We start from the raw sequence: 20,997 nt of genomic DNA on the forward strand, positions 1-20,997 counted from the left end.
GCAAAATGGGCGTTTAACGCCACCAAGGATAAACAAATAAGTTTTAAATTTAAATTATTCTTCCCCTTCTATCACTCTTATCTTCTTTTATATTACTTTTTACTCATCTGTGTGCTCTTCATATCCCTTCCCGTTTTCAATTTTCTTTGCTTGGGGACAAGAAAACTTTCAAGTTTGGTGTTGCAGAGTGAGCTTTCGGTTTATATTATCATCAATGGCATAAAAGGGAGGTGAACCATCTTCATGGAAGAGCACAGTCTGAGGAGGGAGCAGCAGCCACCATGACTGAGGTGGTTGAGTTTCATTATCCCTTGCCTTATCTTATCTTCTATTTTTTCAGTATTTTTAGCTTATTTCCTGTTTCTATTCTAGCTTTTGCATGATCACTAGTAGGATTTCCTTACTTTCTAGTTTAGTTCCTTATTCTGTTATTTTATGTTTATTTTGAAAGATGTCTCATGTATTTCTCACTAAGCTTAAAGAAAATTAAAAAAAAGAAGTAGTAAAATGCATGAGATTTAAGTTATATATTATGAGGTGTTCTGATTACTTTGATGTGGTGGCATTATCTCTAGCTCAGAATGTATGAGTTAAACAGTGCATATTGGATATTAGAGTTGAGTATATTGGTTCTTGAGGAACAGGAACTTAGAGAAGTATTATAGATTCTCTGAAATAAGAAAGACATTGATTCTTAAAGAAAAACAAATAGCAAAAAGAAAGAAAAAAAGAAAAAATCAAAAGAAAAAGATCCAAGGCTTTTAGCATCAATAGTTAGGAGGGTCAAAACTGATCTAAAGCTCAAAAGAGTGGTTTTCCCTAACCATATGCTTGTGGTGTGAAAGTGACAAGTAACCCCTTAAGACTGAACACCTAAAGTCGTGACCAATTGCTGTTACAAAGTATGCCTAAGGCTCTGAGCACCACTGCCTGGGAGAAATAGAAAGAAAAATCAAAACTCAAGGAGTTCCCCAGTTAAGTGCTTGTGGTGTTCTTGTTTCAAGTTAAGCTTGAAGACAAAACACTTAGAGTCACAACTAGCCTCAAGGTGCAAAGCACCAGTGAAAAGAAAGAAAAAGTTATGTTCAAGAATCAATTAGAGCCTAAAGAAGAGAATCTATAATATCATTCGAGTCCTAGTTCTGAAGGATACTAATGCTTCTGAGCTTCAAAGGATAGTGAGATGCCAAACCTATTCAGAATTAGAGTGTCATTAGCCCCACTCAGTAACTATATCTGAGCTTAAATGAACACTTGAGTCTTAGACATTTTCTCTTCTTGGTCCTATATTGTTTTGGTTGCTTGAGGACAAACAACAGTTTAAGTTTGGTGTACCATTTTTTCCTTCATTTTCTAGTTATTTTTAGTTAGAATTTATTAAGTTTTATTATATTTTAGTGCAAAAATCCTCTTTGGATATTACTTTGAGTTGTTTTGGTGTTTTTATTATTTCAGAAGAAATTCAGGCAAATTTGGCAGAGTTTTGTGCAAAAACAAAAGAAGAAAGTATATGTTGTCAACCCTGACCTTCTTACATTCTAACGAGCATAACTTGAGCTACAGAATTCTAATTGATGCGGTTTTAAAGAGGTTGGAAAGCCAACTTCTAGAGATTTTCAATGATATATAATAGTCTCTACTTATCTTCTGGAATCACTGCCAAATCTGGCGCTAAACGCTGAGACTGGCATTTAGCACCTAAAGAGGATAGAACCAGCGCCAGAACTTCCCCGTACCAGCATTAAACACCAGAAAAATGCCAGATACGGGTCAAACTCACCCAAGGGAGTATCTTTAGTGGGATTTAGCTTTTAATTGTTATCTTTGATCTTATTTTAGTTATTTTTATTTACAAACAAAATCTTTTAGATTTAGAATTGAATATTTCATTTTAGTTTTAAATCAAATTAGGTTAGTATAAAAGGGAAAAGATTCACCCTTTAGGGATTAGAACATTGTCTACTCTCTTCCGCACTTTTCAGAACCCTATTTTTCTCTGTAAGTCATGAGCCACTAAACCCCTTTGGTTAAGGTTAGGAGCTTTGTTTATTTCTATGGATTAGAACTATTGTTTTTCTATTTTAATTAAAGTTTTAATTTAATTCTAAGGATTGTTTTTGTTCTTAAACTTATGAATCTGGGTGGAACGAGAGTATGACCCTTATTCTACTTGAGTTTTTGTAATTCTCGAGAGAGTTATCTCGCTTGAACAACAACTTGAAAACAAATTCCTCCTAAATTGCTAATTACATGAACTAATTGGGATATGTGACATATAATCCTGTTAGCTTTGGGTAATTAGGGATTTTGTGGCCATAAACTAGTTTTTGAACTTAACTCTCTAATCGGAATTAAGTGACCACGAGAGTGGCAGTTAATGAAGGCTAGCGGAGGCTAAATCACTAAGAGATTAGGGTTTAGACATTTACATTTGCCATTGAATGAATCATACATTGTTAAAATAGTTGGTAAGAACTTTTAATCCGGAAAGATAAACATCTCCGAAGTCTTAACTGTTTTCTCGCACTGTTTTACACCAAACCTTTTTATTTGCTTTATTTACTTTCTTATTTACTGCTTCATGCAAATTGCAACTTTCAAAACCTTTTTCTATTTGCCTAACTAAGTTCAATTGGATAGCCATTGTTGCTCAGTCTGACAATCCTCGTGGGATCGACCCTCACTCACCTAAGGTATTACTTGGATGACCCGGTGCACTTGCCAGTTAAGCTGTACAAAATCCTAATTCGTGCACCAGTAAGATTGTCCCTGCTCCTAAGGAAGATGAGGACGAGCCTCCCCTTAACCTGAATACTTCGGGTCCTCAGGTCGGCCAGACCTCAACGTTGGGAGCACAGCCTAAAGTCATTGTTATGGAGACCTCTTCTTCAGCTCCTGCTGGCATTCCTATTGTGCCAGTGTCCGTTCATCCTCCAACTCCTTCGGCCAAGAAAGATGTGGTTATGGGCAAGGACCTTACTCCTCTTTGAGCCTTTTGTATTCTTGCTTTAGATTTTGGTACGGCCTAACCTGTGGGCCTCATAATTCTTTTTTGTAATAGCTTGTAGTTTTTTTGAACACTTTTATCTTCTATTTAGTTGTTTTCACAACTTCCTTTTTTATGAAGTAATGTTCAAAACTTTTTACTTTATTTTGCAAAGTCCCTTTTCGTTTTTCGAAATGAAATCATGCTCTCGTAGAAGGGTACTGTTTGCTTTGACTTCTTAAGTCTTAGCAAATTTTGAGAGTTATCAGTTTCCTTCCGTAGATCCGACTTCGAGTAGTCGGTCTTTGTCAAGTTACTTTTAAAGCTCATTTTTTATCTGGTCTCTTTGAGGTTGTTTTGTATGAGATGTTTATATAACTTCTTGCATTAATTTGTACCTCGTCGCTTGATGCGTGAGCATCTTTCTTATCTTTTCTTAGTGAATTTGCATGTGAAATTATTGAATTAAATCAAGATTTAGGTGTTTTAAGCCACCATGAATGCTACTTTGAGTTTTTTTGCAATTTGATTTATTACAGGTGGCATTCGGGTAAGTTTGACAGAGTTCGTGTAGAAGAAAAGGAAGAAAGTGGATGATGTTGTCAACCCTGACCTCCTCGCACTCTAACAAGTATAACTTGAGCTACAAAGGTCTAATTGATGCGGATTTAGTTGCATTGGAAATCCAACTTTTAGAGCTTTCCAACAATATATAATAGTCTATACGTTTCTTCTGGAATCACAGCGCCAAACGCCACCAAGGTGGCACTAATCTTCATCCAACCCAAGTTTGGCGCCAAGACTCATAATACGCCACATTTGATGCGGCCTTGGTGGCTCCAAACTTGATCCAGATCAAGTTTGGTGCCAAAAACTCATAAAGATCTTATTGAATGTGGTCATAGTGGCACCAAACTTGGAATTATCGAGTTTGGCGCCAGACTCTTGCCCTAGAAGACCTCTGCCTGATCTTTTTGATTCCGTTTGATTTAATTAGGTTTAGAATTTAATTTTTAAATTAAGAAAAGATATTTTAAGTTTTATAAAAATACATTTTACATTAATTAGGATTAGATATAAAAGGAGAAGATATCTTGACCTAGGGTTTCTTCCTCTCCTCTTCTTCTTCTCCTCTTCTTCTTCTCCTCTTCCACATTTTACATGTTTTCTCTGCTAGGGTTTATTTTCTCGATGAGCAACTAAACCTCCATTATTAAGGTTAGGAGCTCTGTTTATTTAGATGGATTAATACTATTATTTTTTATTTCTGATTAATGCATTGATTTATATTCAAGAATTAGTTTCATTCTTAATCATTCTGAATTACTGGTTAATGCAAGTTGAAACTCAAAACACCCATTTTTGCTTGTCTGACTAAGTGAATCATTCGACTATTGTTGCTTGGTCCATCAATCCTCATGGGATCAACCCTCACTCACCTGAGGTATTACTTGGTACGATCCAGTACACTTGCCGGTTTGTTTATGGATTATAAATTCTTCACCATCCCTTCATCTTGCCGACCATTTTTAGTTTGAACAATGATTTGTGCGGTTTATCAAGCTTAAATTAATGCGTTCAAGATAGGAAACCTTTAAAGAAATGAAATAGTAATTTTTTAATATTTTAAAAAATTTCTTTACAAAAGCATACCAGGGGTTTGAACATCTCTAGCCCTCGTGTTGGTGCCTCGTTAAAAAGCCCTTGAAGTCGAGAAAAAGTGTGCACCAATCAAACGAGATTTACTACCTAGCTGTAGTATTTCCTCAAGTTACAAGCGGGCCAAGACCTCGGGAGTTCCTGCCCTTGAAGGTCGGACACTTTGTAATAACCTTTACCCAGTACCTCTACTATCTTGTAAGGTCCCTTCCAATTGGCCGCCAACTTTTCTTCTCCTAATTTCTATATTTCGATATCATTTCAGATCAGAATAAGGTCGTTGGTGGTGAATTTTATTTGGACCACCTTTTGGTTGTACCTTAGAGCCATCCTTTGATTCAGAGCTTCCTCCCTAAATCTGAGCTCTTTCTAAGACTTTGTGAAGGAAGTTGAGCTCTTCTTTTTGCGCCTGAGTGTTAACTCTTTCATTATAAAATGTGACTCGAGGTGATTCTTCAGCTACTTCTATGGGAATCATTACTTTCATTCCATAAGTGAGTCGGAAGGGTGATTCTCTCATTGTGGAATATGAGGTGGTTCGATATGCCCACAAGACTTTAGGGAGCTCGTCGGCTCAAGCTCCTTTTGCATCTTGCAGTCGGCACCTTAACCCAGCCAATATAACTTTGTTAGCTGCTTCAGCCTGTCCATTGGCTTAGGGGTGTTCCATGACATAAACTGTTGTTTTATTTTAAGGTTGGCCATTAAGTTCCTGAAGGTTGAGTCGGTAAATTGGGTCCCATTATCCATGGTGATAGAGTGGAGAACTCCGAACCTTGTGACAATATTCTTATACAAGAATTTCTGACTTCTTTGAGCAATGATGGTTGCTAAGGGTTCTGCCTCAATCTATTTGGTGAAGTAGTCAATCCCTACTATGAGGTATTTGACTTGGCCCAGTGCTTGTGGAAATGGTCCGAGTAGATCAAGACCCCATTTCGTGAATGGCCATGGTGAGGTGACACTGATGAGCTCTTCAAGAGGTGCCACGTGGAAATTAGCATGTTTCTGGCAAGGTGGACATGCCTTAACAAACTCGGCTGCCTCCTTTTGTAAGGTCGTCCAGAAAAAGTTAGCTCGGATCACTTTCTTGGCCAATGACCGAGCTCCCAAGTGGTTTTCACATATGCCACTATATACATCCTCTAAAACTTTCTTTGTGTTGGAGGTTAGGATGCATTTTAAGAGAGGTGTTGAGATCCCTCTTTTATATAAGACATTGTGGACCAATGTGTAATTTTGTGCCTCTTTTTACAAGCCTTTTGGCTTCTTTTTTATCCTTGGGAAGTACATCGAATTTGAGGTAGTTGACTATGGGAGTCATCCAGCCTAAATGTTGATTGGATATGGTCAGTATTTCCTCTTCCTTTGATATGGATGGTGATTGCAGAGTCTCTTGAATGAGACTTCTATTATTGCCCCCTGGCTTGGTGCTGGCTAATTTTGAGAGGGCATCAACTCGGGTGTTGGATTCCCAGGCTATATGTCGGACCTCACTTTCCGAAAAATGTGTCCGTTGTTCTCGAGTTTAATCCAAGTATTTCTTCATAGTGGTGCCTTTAGGTTGATTGGTGCCATTAATTTGCGAAGATATTACTTACAAATCACTGAACACCACCACTTTTCTGCCTCCACTTCCTTAGCCAGCTTCAAGCCAGCAAGTAAGACTTCATATTCTGCTTGATTGTTAGAAGCAGCAAACTCGAACCTTATGAAAAGTTCTATCCAAGTTCCTTGGTCACTTTCTAGAATAACACTAGCTCCACTTCCAACTTTGTTTGATGACCCGTCTACATACAAACTCCATATAACTGGGTTTCCCGGGCTTTCTGTGTATTCAGCGACAAAGTCAGCAAGGTATTGCGACTTAATGGCTGTCTGAACTTTGTACCTTAGGTCAAACTCAAACAGCTCTACCGCCCCATTGTAGCATTCTTTCGGCCAAGTCTATTTTTTGTAGAATGTGTTTCATCAGTTGATTAGTGCGGACTTTGATGATATGAACCTAGAAATAAGGTCGAAGCCTTCGAGATGTGAGAATAAGCGGATAAGAAAATTTCTCTATCTTTTGATAGTTCAACTCGGCCTCGTTAGAGCTTTGCTAATGAAATAGATAGGTTGTTGCCCCTTTTCATCTTCTCGGACCCGGGATGAAGCTATAGCTCGGCTTTCTACCGACAGATATAGCACGAGCTCTTCCCCTTTGATAAGTCGGGTAAGTATGGGTGGATGCCCCAGGAATGCTTTAAAGTCTTGGAAGGCTTGTTCACACTCTGGGGTCCATTCAAATTACTTCCCTTTCCTTAAGATTGAGTAAAGAAGAAGTTATTTCAGGGCTGATCCAACTAAGAATTGAGATAGAGCTGCCAACCTTCCATTTAGTTGTTGAATCTCTTAAACACAAGTCAGGCTCTTCATGTTGAGTATGGCCTGGCATTTGCCTGGGTTTGCTTTTATTACTTTTTGGGTTAACGTGAACCCCAAGAACTTTCCAACTTCTACTGCAAATGTGTATTTTGAGGGGATTTAACCTCATTACATGCTTTCATATAGTAGAGAATACCTCGAAGAGGTCGGACAATAGTGTCACGTCCTCTTTGGTCTTAACGAGCATGTCGTCCATGTATACTTCCATGAGTTTTTGTGTGTGAGCGGAAAATACTTTGTTCATTAATCATTGGTATGTATCCTTTGCGTTCTTTAATCCAAAATGCATTACTATGTAGCAATAGTTAGCCTTTGGAGTTATGAACGAGGTCTTCTCTTAATCTGGCTTATACATCGAAATTTGATTCCATCCCGAGTAGGCGTCCATAAAGGACAAATATCTATAGCTTGAGGCTGAGTCAACCAGAGCATTTGGGGAGCAGATAGGGGTCCTTAGGACAGGCTTTATTGAGATCGGTATAATCAACACACATTCTCCACAGTGGATATTTTACCTTCCTTATAAACCTTGCCTCCAGTAAGGCTTGTACTTGCTCTTCTATGACCTATGTCCTTTCTAGTCTGGGCTTCATGCGCTTCTGTTGAACAGGTCGGGAGCTCGAATATACTACGAGTTTATGGGACATTAAGTCGGAATTTATGCCGGGCATTTCGGAAGCTTTCCAGGCAAAGAGATCGGAATTTTCTCTTAACAGGTCGATGAGTTATTTCTTCAGGCTTCCTTCTAGGTTTGTCCCTATGCTTGTTGTCTTGTCAGGATGGTTTTCAATGTGTACCTCTTCTATTTTGCCCTCAAGTTGGGGGTGCAATTCTTCAGAGGTTCGGACCCCTCCTAACTCGATGGTGTTGACCTTTTTTCCTCCTAGATTGCCTTTCAAATTGAGGCTCTTATTGTAACATTTTTGTGCCAACATTTGGTCTCCCTTTACAATTGCAATCCCTTCTGTTGTGGGGAAGTTCATACAGAGATGAGGAGTAGAAACAACAACTGCAAGTTGGTTAAAGGTGGTCTAACCTATTAAGACATTGTAGGCCAAGTTTACATTGACTACGATGTAGTCAATGCTTAGTGTTTTTGACCTGGTACCTTTTTTGAAAGTGGTGTACAATGAGATGTAACCAAGAGGTTGGATTGGGGTATCTCCGAATCTAAAGAGGCTGTTTGGGTATGCCTTTAGATCCTTTTCTTCTAACCCGAGCTTGTCAAAAGTGGGTTTAAACAAAATATCAGCCGAGCTTCCTTGGTCTATCAAGGTTTTATGGAGGTTAGCATTTTCCAGGATCATAGTTATCACCAAAGGGTCGTCATGCCCAGGCAGTATTCCTTGAGCATCTCTTTAGTGAACGAGATAGTGGGCAGGTCAGTCAATTAGCTTTCTTCCCTGACTTGATATACCTCCTTGAGGTATTTTTTTCGTGAGGATTTTGATATTCTTCCTCCTGCAAACCCCCATTGATCATGTGTATATCTCGTTCTGGGGTGTGAGAAGGGCGTTTTGGTCGTCCCTCTTGTTCATTCAATCTTCTTTTCCTCGAGTCATCCAATCTGTCAGCCAGGTATCTGTCAAGTCGGTCTTTTCTAGCTAATTTTTCTATGACATTCTTCAGGCCGTAACATTCATTGGTAGAATGTTCGTAGAGGTTATGATACTCGTAATATTCTGTCCGACTTCCAGCTTTCTTGTGCTTAATCGGACGAGGAGGTGGAAGCTTCTCTGTATGACATATTTCTTTGTACACATCCACTAGGGAGACCCTTAAATCGGTGTAGTTATGGTACTTTCTGGGCTTTTCTATATTCTGCTCTTCTCTCTTTTTGGGCTCCTTTTCCTTTTTCCAAGGGTAGTAGGGCAGGTTTGTCTGTGGAAAAGGTTCCCTAAGTTGGGAATTTTCCTCTATGTTGATGTATTTTTTTGCCCTTTCTTGAACTTTATTTATAGAAGTCGGGTATCGTTTGGATATGGACTGGGAGAATGGTCCCTCTCTGAGACCATTGACTAAGCCCATGATGACGACTTCAGTGGGCAGATTTTGAATTTTCAAGCAGGCCTTGTTGAACCTTTCCATATAGTCACGAAGAGTTTTACTGACTTCTTGCTTACTTGGTTTTATACTTTTGGATAGAGAATCTGGTTATAAATTTTCTAGCAAGGTCATCAAAACTGGTTATTGATCGGGGTGGCAAATTATCGAACCACTTCATGACCGCCTTCGTTAGAGTAGTCGGGAAGGCTTTACAACGGGTGGCATCAGAAGCGTCGACCATGTACATTCTGCTTTTGAAGTTGCTAAGGTGGTGGCTTGGGTCGGATGTTCCGTCATAAATATCCATATCAGGTGATTTGATATTTCTGGGAACTTTAGCCCTCATGATCTCTTCTATGAATGGATCTTCTCCTCTCAAGGGGCTTTCATCCCGATCTGCCCAGTCATTCCTATTTCATAGATCAGCTTCCAGCTTCTGGAGCTTGTCTTCTAGCTCCTTTCATCGTTTCACCTCTCTTCGTAATTCCCGTTCTACTTTTCGCTGTCGTTCAACCTTATGTTCGAACTGTTCCAGTCGATCCCCCTAGCCATGAACCAGGTCTAGGATCTTGGTTGTATGAGGGCGGTCCTCATCCTCGCGATGATGGATTTCAGAATGGATCCTCCTTGGATGAGGATTTCCCAAAGTCCCTTCCTCGTGAGGCCCTTGAGGATTTTGTGGTGGAGGCGGGAGCACGATGGCCTGGCCTTCTAGCTGAGCTTCTTGCTCATATTCAGATGCTATGTGGCCGTCTTCTTGCTGGTGGTCCGCCAGTATCAGAAGGTGATTTCCAAGTTCCCAGTAACGGCACCAATGTTCCGAGGGTTACCTGAAATGTTGATTTGGGCTTGAACATGGGGTCCAGCCCATTGTATGGCAACATCCGATCTCTTTGGTGCCGAGGTGCCGCCAGTCCGAGTTCCTCGTGAGGAGGTGGGGGTGATACTTGCAAGAGACTCTGATGCTTAAGTTAGCAAGGGATTTAGGCAGGTTTGTTTAGTAGATTAGAACATGAATATACTTGAGGGGTGTCAGTGTATTTATAGTAGAGTTGATAACCACTCTTGTTAGTTCCATCTTTTCTGATAGATAATTGTTCCCTTTTATCTTGAGAGTTTGTTAGGACTTATCTTATCAAAGAAGATAAAGATTCCAATCAAGATTCTCGGAAGCAGCTACCTGTTTTGGCAAGATAGCCTAACTCCCTTATGTAGGTGTTCGATCTCTCTTAAGAAATCGGATATACTGGTGTATGCCGTCTTTTTTAGATGAACTTTTTATATCTATTGACCCTAACTTTTATTTATTGCATTAGGGTATGAACAATTATTATTATTAGATAATATTGTATTCAGAATGTGAATTTTAATTTGATTTTTTTATATATTTTTTATAAATAATTAATTTAATAATTGATATTTATCTTTTTTTTTAATATGCATTTACTATTTTTTTAAAAAAGTTAGAAATAAGATTCGAATCCCAAATTTTAGATAAATATAAAAAAATTATGTCATTTGAGTTATAAAAAAGTTAGAAATAAGATTCGAATCCCAAATTTTAGATAAATATAAAAAAATTATGTCATTTGAGTTATAATGGATTTACCATATGCATTTACTAATTACTGTAGCTGTTATGGTTGTTATAAAATTCATAAATCAATTATACCATATTTAAGATTTATATTTAATGAATTACCTGAATATGACTATGCAATTATATAAAGAAGGACTTGTTCATATTTTCCTTCGTCGTGTTGTGTTGCTCATTGGTTTCAGTGAGTTCAAGCTTCAACACACCACCCCACCGTTTACTTTGAAAAATCTTTACCTCTTACACTGACAAAAAAAAAAAAAATACAAGTCTTCATTTTTATCCTTCTTCCCTCACTTCTTTCAAATCGTAGAAAGTGGGTTAGAAATCGTAGCTATAACGGCACCAAGTTCTTCCCTTTCCATCCCCAATCGGATTTTCCGGCCAATTTAAAATTGGAAATTGAAGGAATCGAGAAATTGGAGCTAGAATCCGTTGATTGATGGGTCTCGTGCAGAACCTGCGAGGCTCGAGAACCGAGTCAACTCACGAAGGTTTACCGGTTTCATCGGTTCAATTGGGTTTGGTTCCGAAGCGGAAATGTTCGAATCTAATGCCTCTTGTGGTGGCACTTGTGGTCATTGCGGAGATCGCGTTTTTAGGGAGGCTCGACATGGCGGAGAACGCAGCTATGGTCACTGACTTTTTCTACCGGTCACGTGCTGCGTCCGTGGTGGATGGTGCTGATGATTTAGATTTTGGTTTGCTTGTTGGTAGAACTAATAAAAAGAATTCGGAATCAGAGAGCTGCGAAGAGTGGTTGGAGAGAGAAGATTCTGTAACGTATGAAAGGGATTTTAACAAGGAACCTGTTTATGTCACTGGAGCTGACCAGGTTTCAATTTCTTTCTTCTTTTTTATTTCTTTTTTCTTCCATCTTTCTTTTGTAACTTTGAATTGATAGAAGTTTTTAATAGCTAGTTGTTGTTCAGAGATTATTGTATGTATGTTATAGCATGTTTCTTTTTTTGGTTTCCGAAATTTGCAAATTTAGACACACATTTGGTTGAAAGGGTAGTTAACTATTCGTTTATTCACGAGTTAGTAAATTAGTGTATGCAGTTCCAAGCACATTCTGCTCTAATTAGTATAGTTTTTATATTATTTGGACATCGGCTTGTTAGAGCCTTAGAGGCATGGATCTACTTTGCAGGTTTTGAATTTGTATATTGTATGTGAAAAGGATGATTTCTGAGGCAGACAAAGATTAGATATTCTGATTTTGTGAGGCATGATCTGTCACGGATTTTATGAGGAAGTGTAATCAAGCTGATTATAAATTATAAACGAGAAAGCAACAAAATCCAAATTTGAAATATATGTAGCCAATATTATGAATTGCAATGGTTGGTACTTGATCACAATTGTTGTGGATGCATATGTTTTCTAGCACTGGTTGTAGACTTCACTACTTCCTTGTTGTGGGTGATGTTGAAGAATTTCTTTGCGGCTACAATGCTATTTTGTTGGCATGTTTGATTGTTGATTGCAAAAAGTTCATGTATGTAACCGCCTGCTAAATGTTTAAAGTCCGTGTGGTTGTTCCTGTCTGTCTGAAGTTTTTGTTCATGCAATTCAGGAGTGGAAATCATGTGCGGTGGGATGCAAATTTGGTTATGATGGGGATAGGACACCTGATGCTGCATTTGGGCTACCTCAACCATCTGGAACAGCTAGTGTGTTACGATCGATGGAATCCGCACAATACTACTCAGAGAACAATCTTGCAATGGCACGACGGTGGGTAAGCACGAATATAAAGTGCTGAGTCATTAGGTTTGATCATTTAAGGTAAATATTTCTTTAATTTGATACAATTGTTTTGCTTCATTTTTAAAGTTAAATCGAAAAAGGTGTAGGTAATGTAAAGTAGAGAACAAAGTTTCTACTATTTCTTAAAGCTTGGGAGTTTGATCCTATAAAATTGAACATAACCTATATGCTATGTGGTACAGGGTTTCAATCAATTTGGTGACTGTCTACTTTTCATTGCATGTTATAATTAACGCATAATACTTATTACTGTGCGTATACGATTTTATTTTTCTCAATTGAGTTTATTCTTTCTTTGGTGTTCTCTATTTGGTGGAGAGGCTGGAGCATGTTCCCTTTCAAAAGCTTAAAAATAGTGTAATAAATGAACTAATATTTCAACATCACTATGTTCTAGGAGGGGATATAAAATTGTAATGACAACCAGTCTATCATCTGATGTTCCTGTTGGATATTTCTCATGGGCTGAGTATGACATCATGGCACCCGTGAAGCCAAAAAGTGAAAGTGCTCTAGCAGCTGCATTCATTTCTAATTGTGGTGCTCGAAATTTTCGGTTGCAAGCTCTTGAAGCCCTTGAAAAAGAAAACATCAAGATTGATTCTTATGGCGGTTGTCATAGGAACCATGATGGAAGAGGTACATTCTAATAATTGCAATAAATTAAAACATTGATGTCTTTTGTCCCCATTATTGTTCGCCCTTCTACCTCTTAGATAGTGACTTTTTTAAATATACACAGTTATGCTTATGCTAAAGTACTTTCTTTATTAATGTTGGTGTGGCTAGTTTGTCTGACAAATGAGGGAAGAAAGTGGTTGGATTGCTGTACTTAAACATCAAAATACTGTGACCTGGTTCTTATGTGGCCACAAACGCTTTCTACGTAAATTCTCAATGTGAAAAAATGCTCTCTAATCAGAACCATTAGAATTCAAACCACAATTGAGCACCAACTGGTCTATTACCTTGAGCTGAATTGACATTCAAAAAACGTTTGAAATTCGATTAATAGATCTTGCATGTATGTCACTAAAGTCAGAGGTTCTCTACTTTTTCTTAAACCGAAAAAACTTGTTAATGCTTAAGCTGTACCTTAGTTGTTCACATTATAGACTAGGTTCAGAAATTTGTCTCTGCACATTTCTAATTAAATTCACTGTTATTTGGATCTTATCTTTACAATTGTGTTTTGGATTTTGTTGTTGTTAATGTTGATGGTGTTTTACTACACATACTCATCATAAGGAAATCAAACTTAAATCTAGACGTAGTCAACAATCTGATGAGTCTTAACTTATCATTAATATTGATAAATTTAAATCTAGTAGGCGATTGACTGATTTATGATTAATTAAAAGTATTTTGAAATTGGTCCAACTTTCCCCTCTTTATGGTGATAACTTCCAAATTTCAATGAATATACAATGATGTATTAACGATTATTATTAATTTCTTGCAGTGGACAAAGTGGAAACCCTGAAGCGCTACAAATTTAGTTTAGCCTTTGAAAATTCTAATGAGGAGGATTATGTAACTGAAAAATTCTTCCAATCCCTTGTTGCTGGTATGAAAATATATTTTATCATTCCTTCACATTATTTGATATTGTATTTACTAGGTATGCATTATGCAACATCATTATGTAGCACTAGTTGTCCATGGGGTTCTGAAATCTTTGATTCTTGCATCCCATTTTCTGGTTTTCTTTGCAATCCAGTAACATTGTTTTCCAAGAAATGCAATTTGAAAATTTGTTTGCAATTGAGTGCACCATTTTTTATAACTTGAGGGATATTAATGATGACAAGTTGTTCACACTTAAATTAATAGATCATGTAGTCCTTAAGCGGTGGATAATGTAGATATTGCCGACATTAAATGAGTCATCTTATGTGATGCTTCTTGGACTAATAGTTTGTTCAGTCCAATCTACTGTCTCGAGTTTGTTCCTTCAAATTATTTGCCAATCTGTGCTTAAATATAATTTAGAGATATTTGAAGTGGTTAACGAAACTTTAAACAGTGTGTGGGGTGACATTTGTAGTTGATTGATGCCGGTAATAGAATAAGATAACGAAGGAGAAAACTCTTGTATATTGATAAAAACAGAGCTGAAATGCTGAATCCAATGAGGATTAGTTTGTATGATCCAAGGAGAAAAAGAAAGAAAAAAGTTTTGCCTCCCAGACTTTCCCCTCCACAGTACTTGCACCTCACTCCTATTTAGCTTGGTCCTGAAAGGATCTCAGGATCTTCTCCCCACACACTGTTCATTGTTGTTAACTCCGCAAATTGGTTAAGCATCTCACGACTCCTTTAGAATTGTCCCTCCATCTCTTATGGTATTTCTTTCCGGTATCCACAAGCCACCCTTTGAATCCTGTCTGGAGTCTATAGTTAAAATAATTTCCTGAGGCCAAACTTCATCTGATTTGTGATAATATGCTGCCAGGTCATATTGTGGCATTTGGATGCTCCAACATGGGTATTACATGTAGAAGAGTTGTGCATTTCCATATATGGAATATTTTTTGCATTTAGGTTTGGTTTCTTGAAATGTTTCGCACAATTCAATGATGGTACTGCTTCTGGAAATTGATTTCTTTTATGTCAGGAACTGTTCCTGTGGTTGTTGGTGCTCCAAATATTCAGGATTTCGCTCCTGCTCCTGGGTCAATTTTACATATTAAAGAGATACAAGATGTTGAGTCTGTAGCCAAAACCATGAAATATCTAGCAGAAAATCCTGAAGCATTTAATCAATCACTGAGGTAAATTGGAAGACCATCATTTTATAGTATGTCATTTTCATTTCCTTTAATTACTTAGCATCATTTCAATTGGTGATTAATGTAAAATCAGCGAGTTTCATGATGTGATTCTGAATAATAAATCTTAGGGTTTATGTATTTCCAAATGTGAATGGATGTTGTGTTCTTCTCTGTAGGTGGAAGTATGAGGGCCCCTCTGATTCTTTCAAGGCCCTTGTGGATATGGCAGCCGTGCATTCATCTTGTCGTCTTTGCATTCACTTGGCCACCACTATCAGAGAGAAGGAAGAGAAGAGCCCAGACTTCAAGAAGCGTCCTTGCAAATGCACTCGTGGGTCAGAAACTGTATATCATATCTATGTGAGGGAAAGGGGAAGATTTGAAATGGAGTCCATTTACTTAAGGTATAATACTTTGTTTAGTAGTAACACTCATTATGCTATATTTTCGTATAAAGTACAATCAGATTTTGTTGTCGCTAGACTTCCATCAGATGTGATGGCATCCCTTGATTTATTGACAATCATAAGAAGTATAAAATATAATGTCATTTGATTGAGTTAATTGCATTTTACCCTTGAACTTTTAGTCGTGCACACTTTAGCCCCTTAATTTTTAAAAGGGTAAAATATATTTTTTGTCCTTGAAGTTTAGCAAAAGTTTCAAAAAATATCCCAAAATTTTATTTTGTTTCAATTTTGTCCCAAAAGTTTTCGATTTGCATTGAATATACCTCCGATAGCTAAATTTTCAAAAAATTTAACACCAATCCAACAAAAATGCATGAAAATTATGCTTGATTTGCTTGTGTTGAAGGTTGTTTTTATGAAATTGTAGTTGAATTGGTCCTAATTTTTTTGAAAAATTAGCAGCCAGGGGTATAGATGATACAAACCGAAAACTTCTAGTTCTAGGTCAAAATTGAAACAAAATAAAACTTAGGAATATTTTTGAAACCTTTGTCAAATTTTAAGGACAAAAAATATATTTTACCCTTTTTAAAATGTGCAAATCAACTTCTGAACTTTCTCAAATTGTGTAGATTGACCTTGTTGACAATTTTTCCATCAATTGTTAATAAGGATTTAACAGTTGTATATTTAAAAATGTTCAAGGAGGTAAGTTGTTCATGGCCCCAAAGTTCCAAAGGGTAAATTACACTTACGTTGGATAAAACGCACATTTTGAAAACCTCAGGTTGATTTACACATTTTTTAAGTTTAGGAGCTAAAAGGACATGATTCGATTCACTCTGAATATGTTGTTGATCAGACCAACTGGTTACGTCTGTTCTAGAAGAATGTCATCTCATGATATGAGAACTCATTATTTTGATGCCACTTGGCAGGTCAAACAATTTAACTCTGGAAGCATTGAAGAATGCTATTCTTTTGAAGTTCAGATCCCTGAATCATGAACCTGTATGGAACCCAGAAAGACCTAAAGTTCTAGGCGGAGGCAACGAACTAAAAGTTTACAAAGTATACCCAGTCGGCCTGACGCAGAGGCAAGCACTTTATTCCTTCAGCTTCAACGGAGACGCGGATTTCACGTCTCACTTGGAAAGCAATCCATGTGCCAAGTTTGAAGTCATTTTTGTGTAGTGTGTGCTCTCTCTCACTCTCGCTTACTCACTCACTCACCTTCTTACAGAAATACACATTAGGCCTGCTAATTCGCCGGGGATTAGTTTATGAATGAGATTGGAATGGCTTGGTTTTTGCCTAGTCTCTTGGCGAACTCGTAGAGGGATTTACCATTCAGAAAATACCTTACTTCAGAGTTCAGATTAGAACTCATTTGTGCACTACAAAGTCATGAAATGAAGCTCCATATTTGATGTTAGATAATTGTGCTTTTGCTTTTGATCAACTAGATTCTAGACTCGCTCATAATATGGACTGTGTGATAGTTGTATATTTTTTAGGTTCAAATTTGATAGAAATCTTAACATTTCACTCAATAGTACATATTGCTTCATGTTGATCTTGATCGCTTCTCTTTTAACACTCTGATTGGATTTGCATTTGTAGGATGATTTTAGAAATAATTAATTTTGGGGGCAAATGACATGAATAAAATAATTGAATGAGAAATTTACGCAAATGTAACATTTTAAAACACATTACATCTCGGTCCTAACTCTATTTTATATAAATCGCTATACGTAAACTGCTAGACAGACTTTTGCAGACTTTTGTCGCAGATTATGAGCAGCACAAAAAACTCATAAACCTACTGCCAATAGCGGACTAGAAGCAACGTTATTGGAAATATAATGGGCTGATTGATTTGGCCATTTTCATTTTTAACGAAAATAAAAAAAAATAAAAATATATTTGGTTGAGTAATTTTACATTGTTTTCAGTGAAAATATTTTTAAAAAAGAGTACAAAATTAAAAATGATATTTTCTAATTTTTAGCTTTTTTAGTTAAAAACGATAAAAATATTTTCAACCTAAAAGTGTTTTCAATTGAAAAATCTTTGATTTACCGGGTTCGATCCTTCATCATTCCTTTTATAACCCATCAAGACTAAGTGCATGTTTGGGCGTCATTATTTTGTTAAAAAAAGATCTTTTTTCAATGAAAAAAGATCTTTTTTTTATTTTTTAACGTGTTTGGCAAATTTCTAGTAGTAAAAGTAAAAGCACTAGTAAAATAAAAAAAAGATCTTTTTTAAGAAGCTGTAATTTACATCTTTTTTTAAAAGATCTTTTTTCCTTAATAAAAAGATGTTTTTCATGTAATAAATACACAAAAAAGTACTTTTATATTGTTATATCCAAACATAATTGATTGATAAAAAGACCTTTTTACATGAGATATCCAAACATAAAATTACTTTTACTTCTCTACAAGATCTTTTAAAAAAATATAACTCAAAAAAAGATCTTTTCTTAAAAACTCACCCAAACAAGCCCTAAATCCTCAATCACATGTCGTTAAAAACACAAAGCCAGCGCCTCCAAGTCTCATTCCACTCTCTTTCACGGGTTATTCCACTCTCTTTCATTCTCTTCCATCGACTTTCATTTTCTCGTCCATTCAAAGGTAAAAGACTTTTATTGTTTAATGAAAATTTCTGTTATATTTTTTAAATTGGAATATGGGGTTAAATTTGAGTTTTAAAACCAGCATTTTCATTTTCTCTTTCCGTCTCTGAGTTGCTAATTAAAAGCTCTTTAAAACTTTATTTTGCGGCTATTCTTACTATTTTATTTTTATAAATTAAATTAGAATATTAAATGATGTGAAATTTGAGTTTTAATTTTTTTATAATATTTAAATATTTTTTAATTTCAAGCTCCTTTACGTCTCTATCTAAGGTTTTTCAAATTTGTTTGGTGCTTGCCTGAAATTTTTGTGTTGATATATTTCTCAATTTCATAGGAATATGATAATTTTTCTTGTTAGTATACTTTTTTATTTTTTCTGTTGGTATATTTTTTTGTTGGGATGATAACAGAAAAGAATATCCAAAAAATAGAGTGAAATTCAGATGTATAAAGATTTTAATTTAAAAACTCATTTGTATTATTATCCAATTATCCTTTTTTTCAACCGTATTTTCATTTTTAAAGTCAAATTTAACGGTATTCTCATTTTATATGCTTTATTTGTTTTGTATTTGTACCTCGTATTTATTTTTTAATATCACCTAGACTTACTATTGTTATTTTTGTTAAGCAATGTCTCTTTATTATAAATACAATTAATTATTTTAAGATAGTAATTTACTTTATATTATGATAACGAAATACATAAATTAATTTAATTATTTTATTTCTTTCAATGTCATCTATTTATACGAAATCATAATGTGTTTTTTACTCATTCCTTCTCTTTTTTCTCTTTCTTTCTCTCTCTCTTGTGTTTAGGGTACAATTTTTGTAATTTATTTAATTTTTATTTCTTTTATCATTACTTATACATTTCATTTTTTTTATATTTTTTAAAGATTTTTGTCTATTTTAGTTGTTCATTATTAGGGTATATATTTTTTTCTTCTAACTTTTGATTAACAAAAGATATGTGTCTTTTTTACGGTGTTTTTAAATAATCTTATTATAATTTTATTTTGTAATATTTTTTTTGTCATGTGTATTTTATGTGTTAAGGAGTTGACTTAAAATTATAATATGATATATAAAGTTATAGTATAATTTACAGTATGCTAAAATATTAGGACATTATCGTATAGATATTTTTGGATTTATCCATTAAATTGTTAATATAAAATATTAGGACTAATTTGGTGCACGATATTTAATTTTAAAGACTAAAATGAGTTACTTGATATAAAATCAAGAATTAATTTGATATATAGATAGATAAATAATATTAACAATTAATGAATGCTAAATCATTTACTAATACATTAATTTTTTGTTATATTTTATCAGTTTTTATTTAAACGTACATATACATGAATTTAATATAATTTATTACATTCATATTACACAATTTACATAAATTATTGACAGAGAATATATACATAAATGATTATATATATTTACCCCTTTTTCTAAAAATTAGTTATATATACATGCATGTTAATGGAAAAAAAATTCCTTTTGATCATCTACAGGAAGCTCCTAATTAATTAAAGATTTTACTATGAAAATTGTAATAATATTAATTAATTTCATCCGCCAATGTATACGATGATATAGATGTTATCATTTGATTTCTTTTTCTGCATAATGTGTAAAGCATCCATAAATCTAGCGAGAATCTCCTTTGAATTTGTAGGTGAAAATGCCCCATATTTTTATACTTGATTTACCTTACTATAACATCTAAAAGGTTGTATTTAGGAGAGAGGTTGAAATTTAAAAAAATAAATTTAAATTAAATTTTTGTATTATATATATATATATATATATATATATATATGCAATTTTACTTTTTTTTTGATAAAATTCTACTTATGATGCTAATTCTTCTAATAATGTAAATGTGGATAATTATATTTTTATTTTTTGATATAATCGATATATTATTAATAATGAATAATAATTAACCCCTCATATTTTTAATCAAAGCATTTTGACGATAGTTTCTATTTATTAATGTTAATGGTTGATTGTTTCTTTAAAATAAAATGCATTATAATTTTAGGTTATTTCATAATTAACAATAATGCTTGATTATTTCTTTAAAAATAAATTACATTATGATTTTAGGTTATTTTACAACACATAATTAATGTTCATAATACTAAATTACTCTAAATTTTCTATTTTCTATGGTTAGTAGTTAATCGCAAATTGAAAAGATTATGTTGAATTGTTGAATAGTCAAAGTATAATTGAGGTAGTTAATTTAGTTTATTTGTTTATTAATGTATTTGATCGAAAGCATGAATGATAAATAAGACAAAAAAAATTAAGTACAATCCAACATGAGATAAAGTTTGTCCCTGAGACTTATTAATTGTCATGGCAAACGATACTATTATGGGAAACTGTCTTCGTTGGAATCTAACTGGGACGGTTTCATTTGTTGGTACCATATTCATTCTTGGAATCAAAGCAATATGACTAACATTGTTACCCGTTAAAACTTCACATTCTATGACATGATTTCCAAGCTTCCTAACTTGTAGCCTTATACCATTACAAAGACCACTGGATTAGTCAATATTCCTCAGTAACATCACCGGAACACCAACCTTGAGTATTAATTTATGTGGAGGCAAAACAGAGCAATTTATGCTATTCAGTAATTC

At 35.1% G+C, this 20,997-nt stretch overlaps 1 protein-coding gene across 1 annotated transcript; it reads left to right on the forward strand.

Annotated features, from left to right (window-relative positions):
- Positions 10,862-17,252, forward strand: LOC107623116 (glycoprotein 3-alpha-L-fucosyltransferase A). Its single transcript, XM_016325273.2, has 7 exons — positions 10,862-11,550; positions 12,295-12,455; positions 12,886-13,127; positions 13,951-14,055; positions 15,106-15,262; positions 15,439-15,666; positions 16,611-17,252. Exons 1-7 carry the CDS (start codon positions 11,158-11,160, stop codon positions 16,864-16,866), a joined length of 1,542 nt encoding a protein of 513 aa, XP_016180759.1. The 5' UTR covers positions 10,862-11,157; the 3' UTR covers positions 16,867-17,252.

This window comes from Arachis ipaensis, chromosome B10 (assembly GCF_000816755.2).
Source record: "Arachis ipaensis cultivar K30076 chromosome B10, Araip1.1, whole genome shotgun sequence".
Taxonomy (NCBI): domain Eukaryota; kingdom Viridiplantae; phylum Streptophyta; class Magnoliopsida; order Fabales; family Fabaceae; genus Arachis; species Arachis ipaensis.

Excerpts from the sequence above, each read along its gene's own strand:
- LOC107623116 (XM_016325273.2), top strand. The coding sequence starts at position 11,158 with ATGGGTCTCGTGCAGAACCTGCGAGGCTCGAGAACCGAGTCAACTCAC. Across the intron at positions 11,551-12,294 it reads ATGTCACTGGAGCTGACCAG|GAGTGGAAATCATGTGCGGT; the intron begins GTTTCAATTTCT and ends CATGCAATTCAG. Across the intron at positions 12,456-12,885 it reads AATCTTGCAATGGCACGACG|GAGGGGATATAAAATTGTAA; the intron begins GTGGGTAAGCAC and ends ACTATGTTCTAG.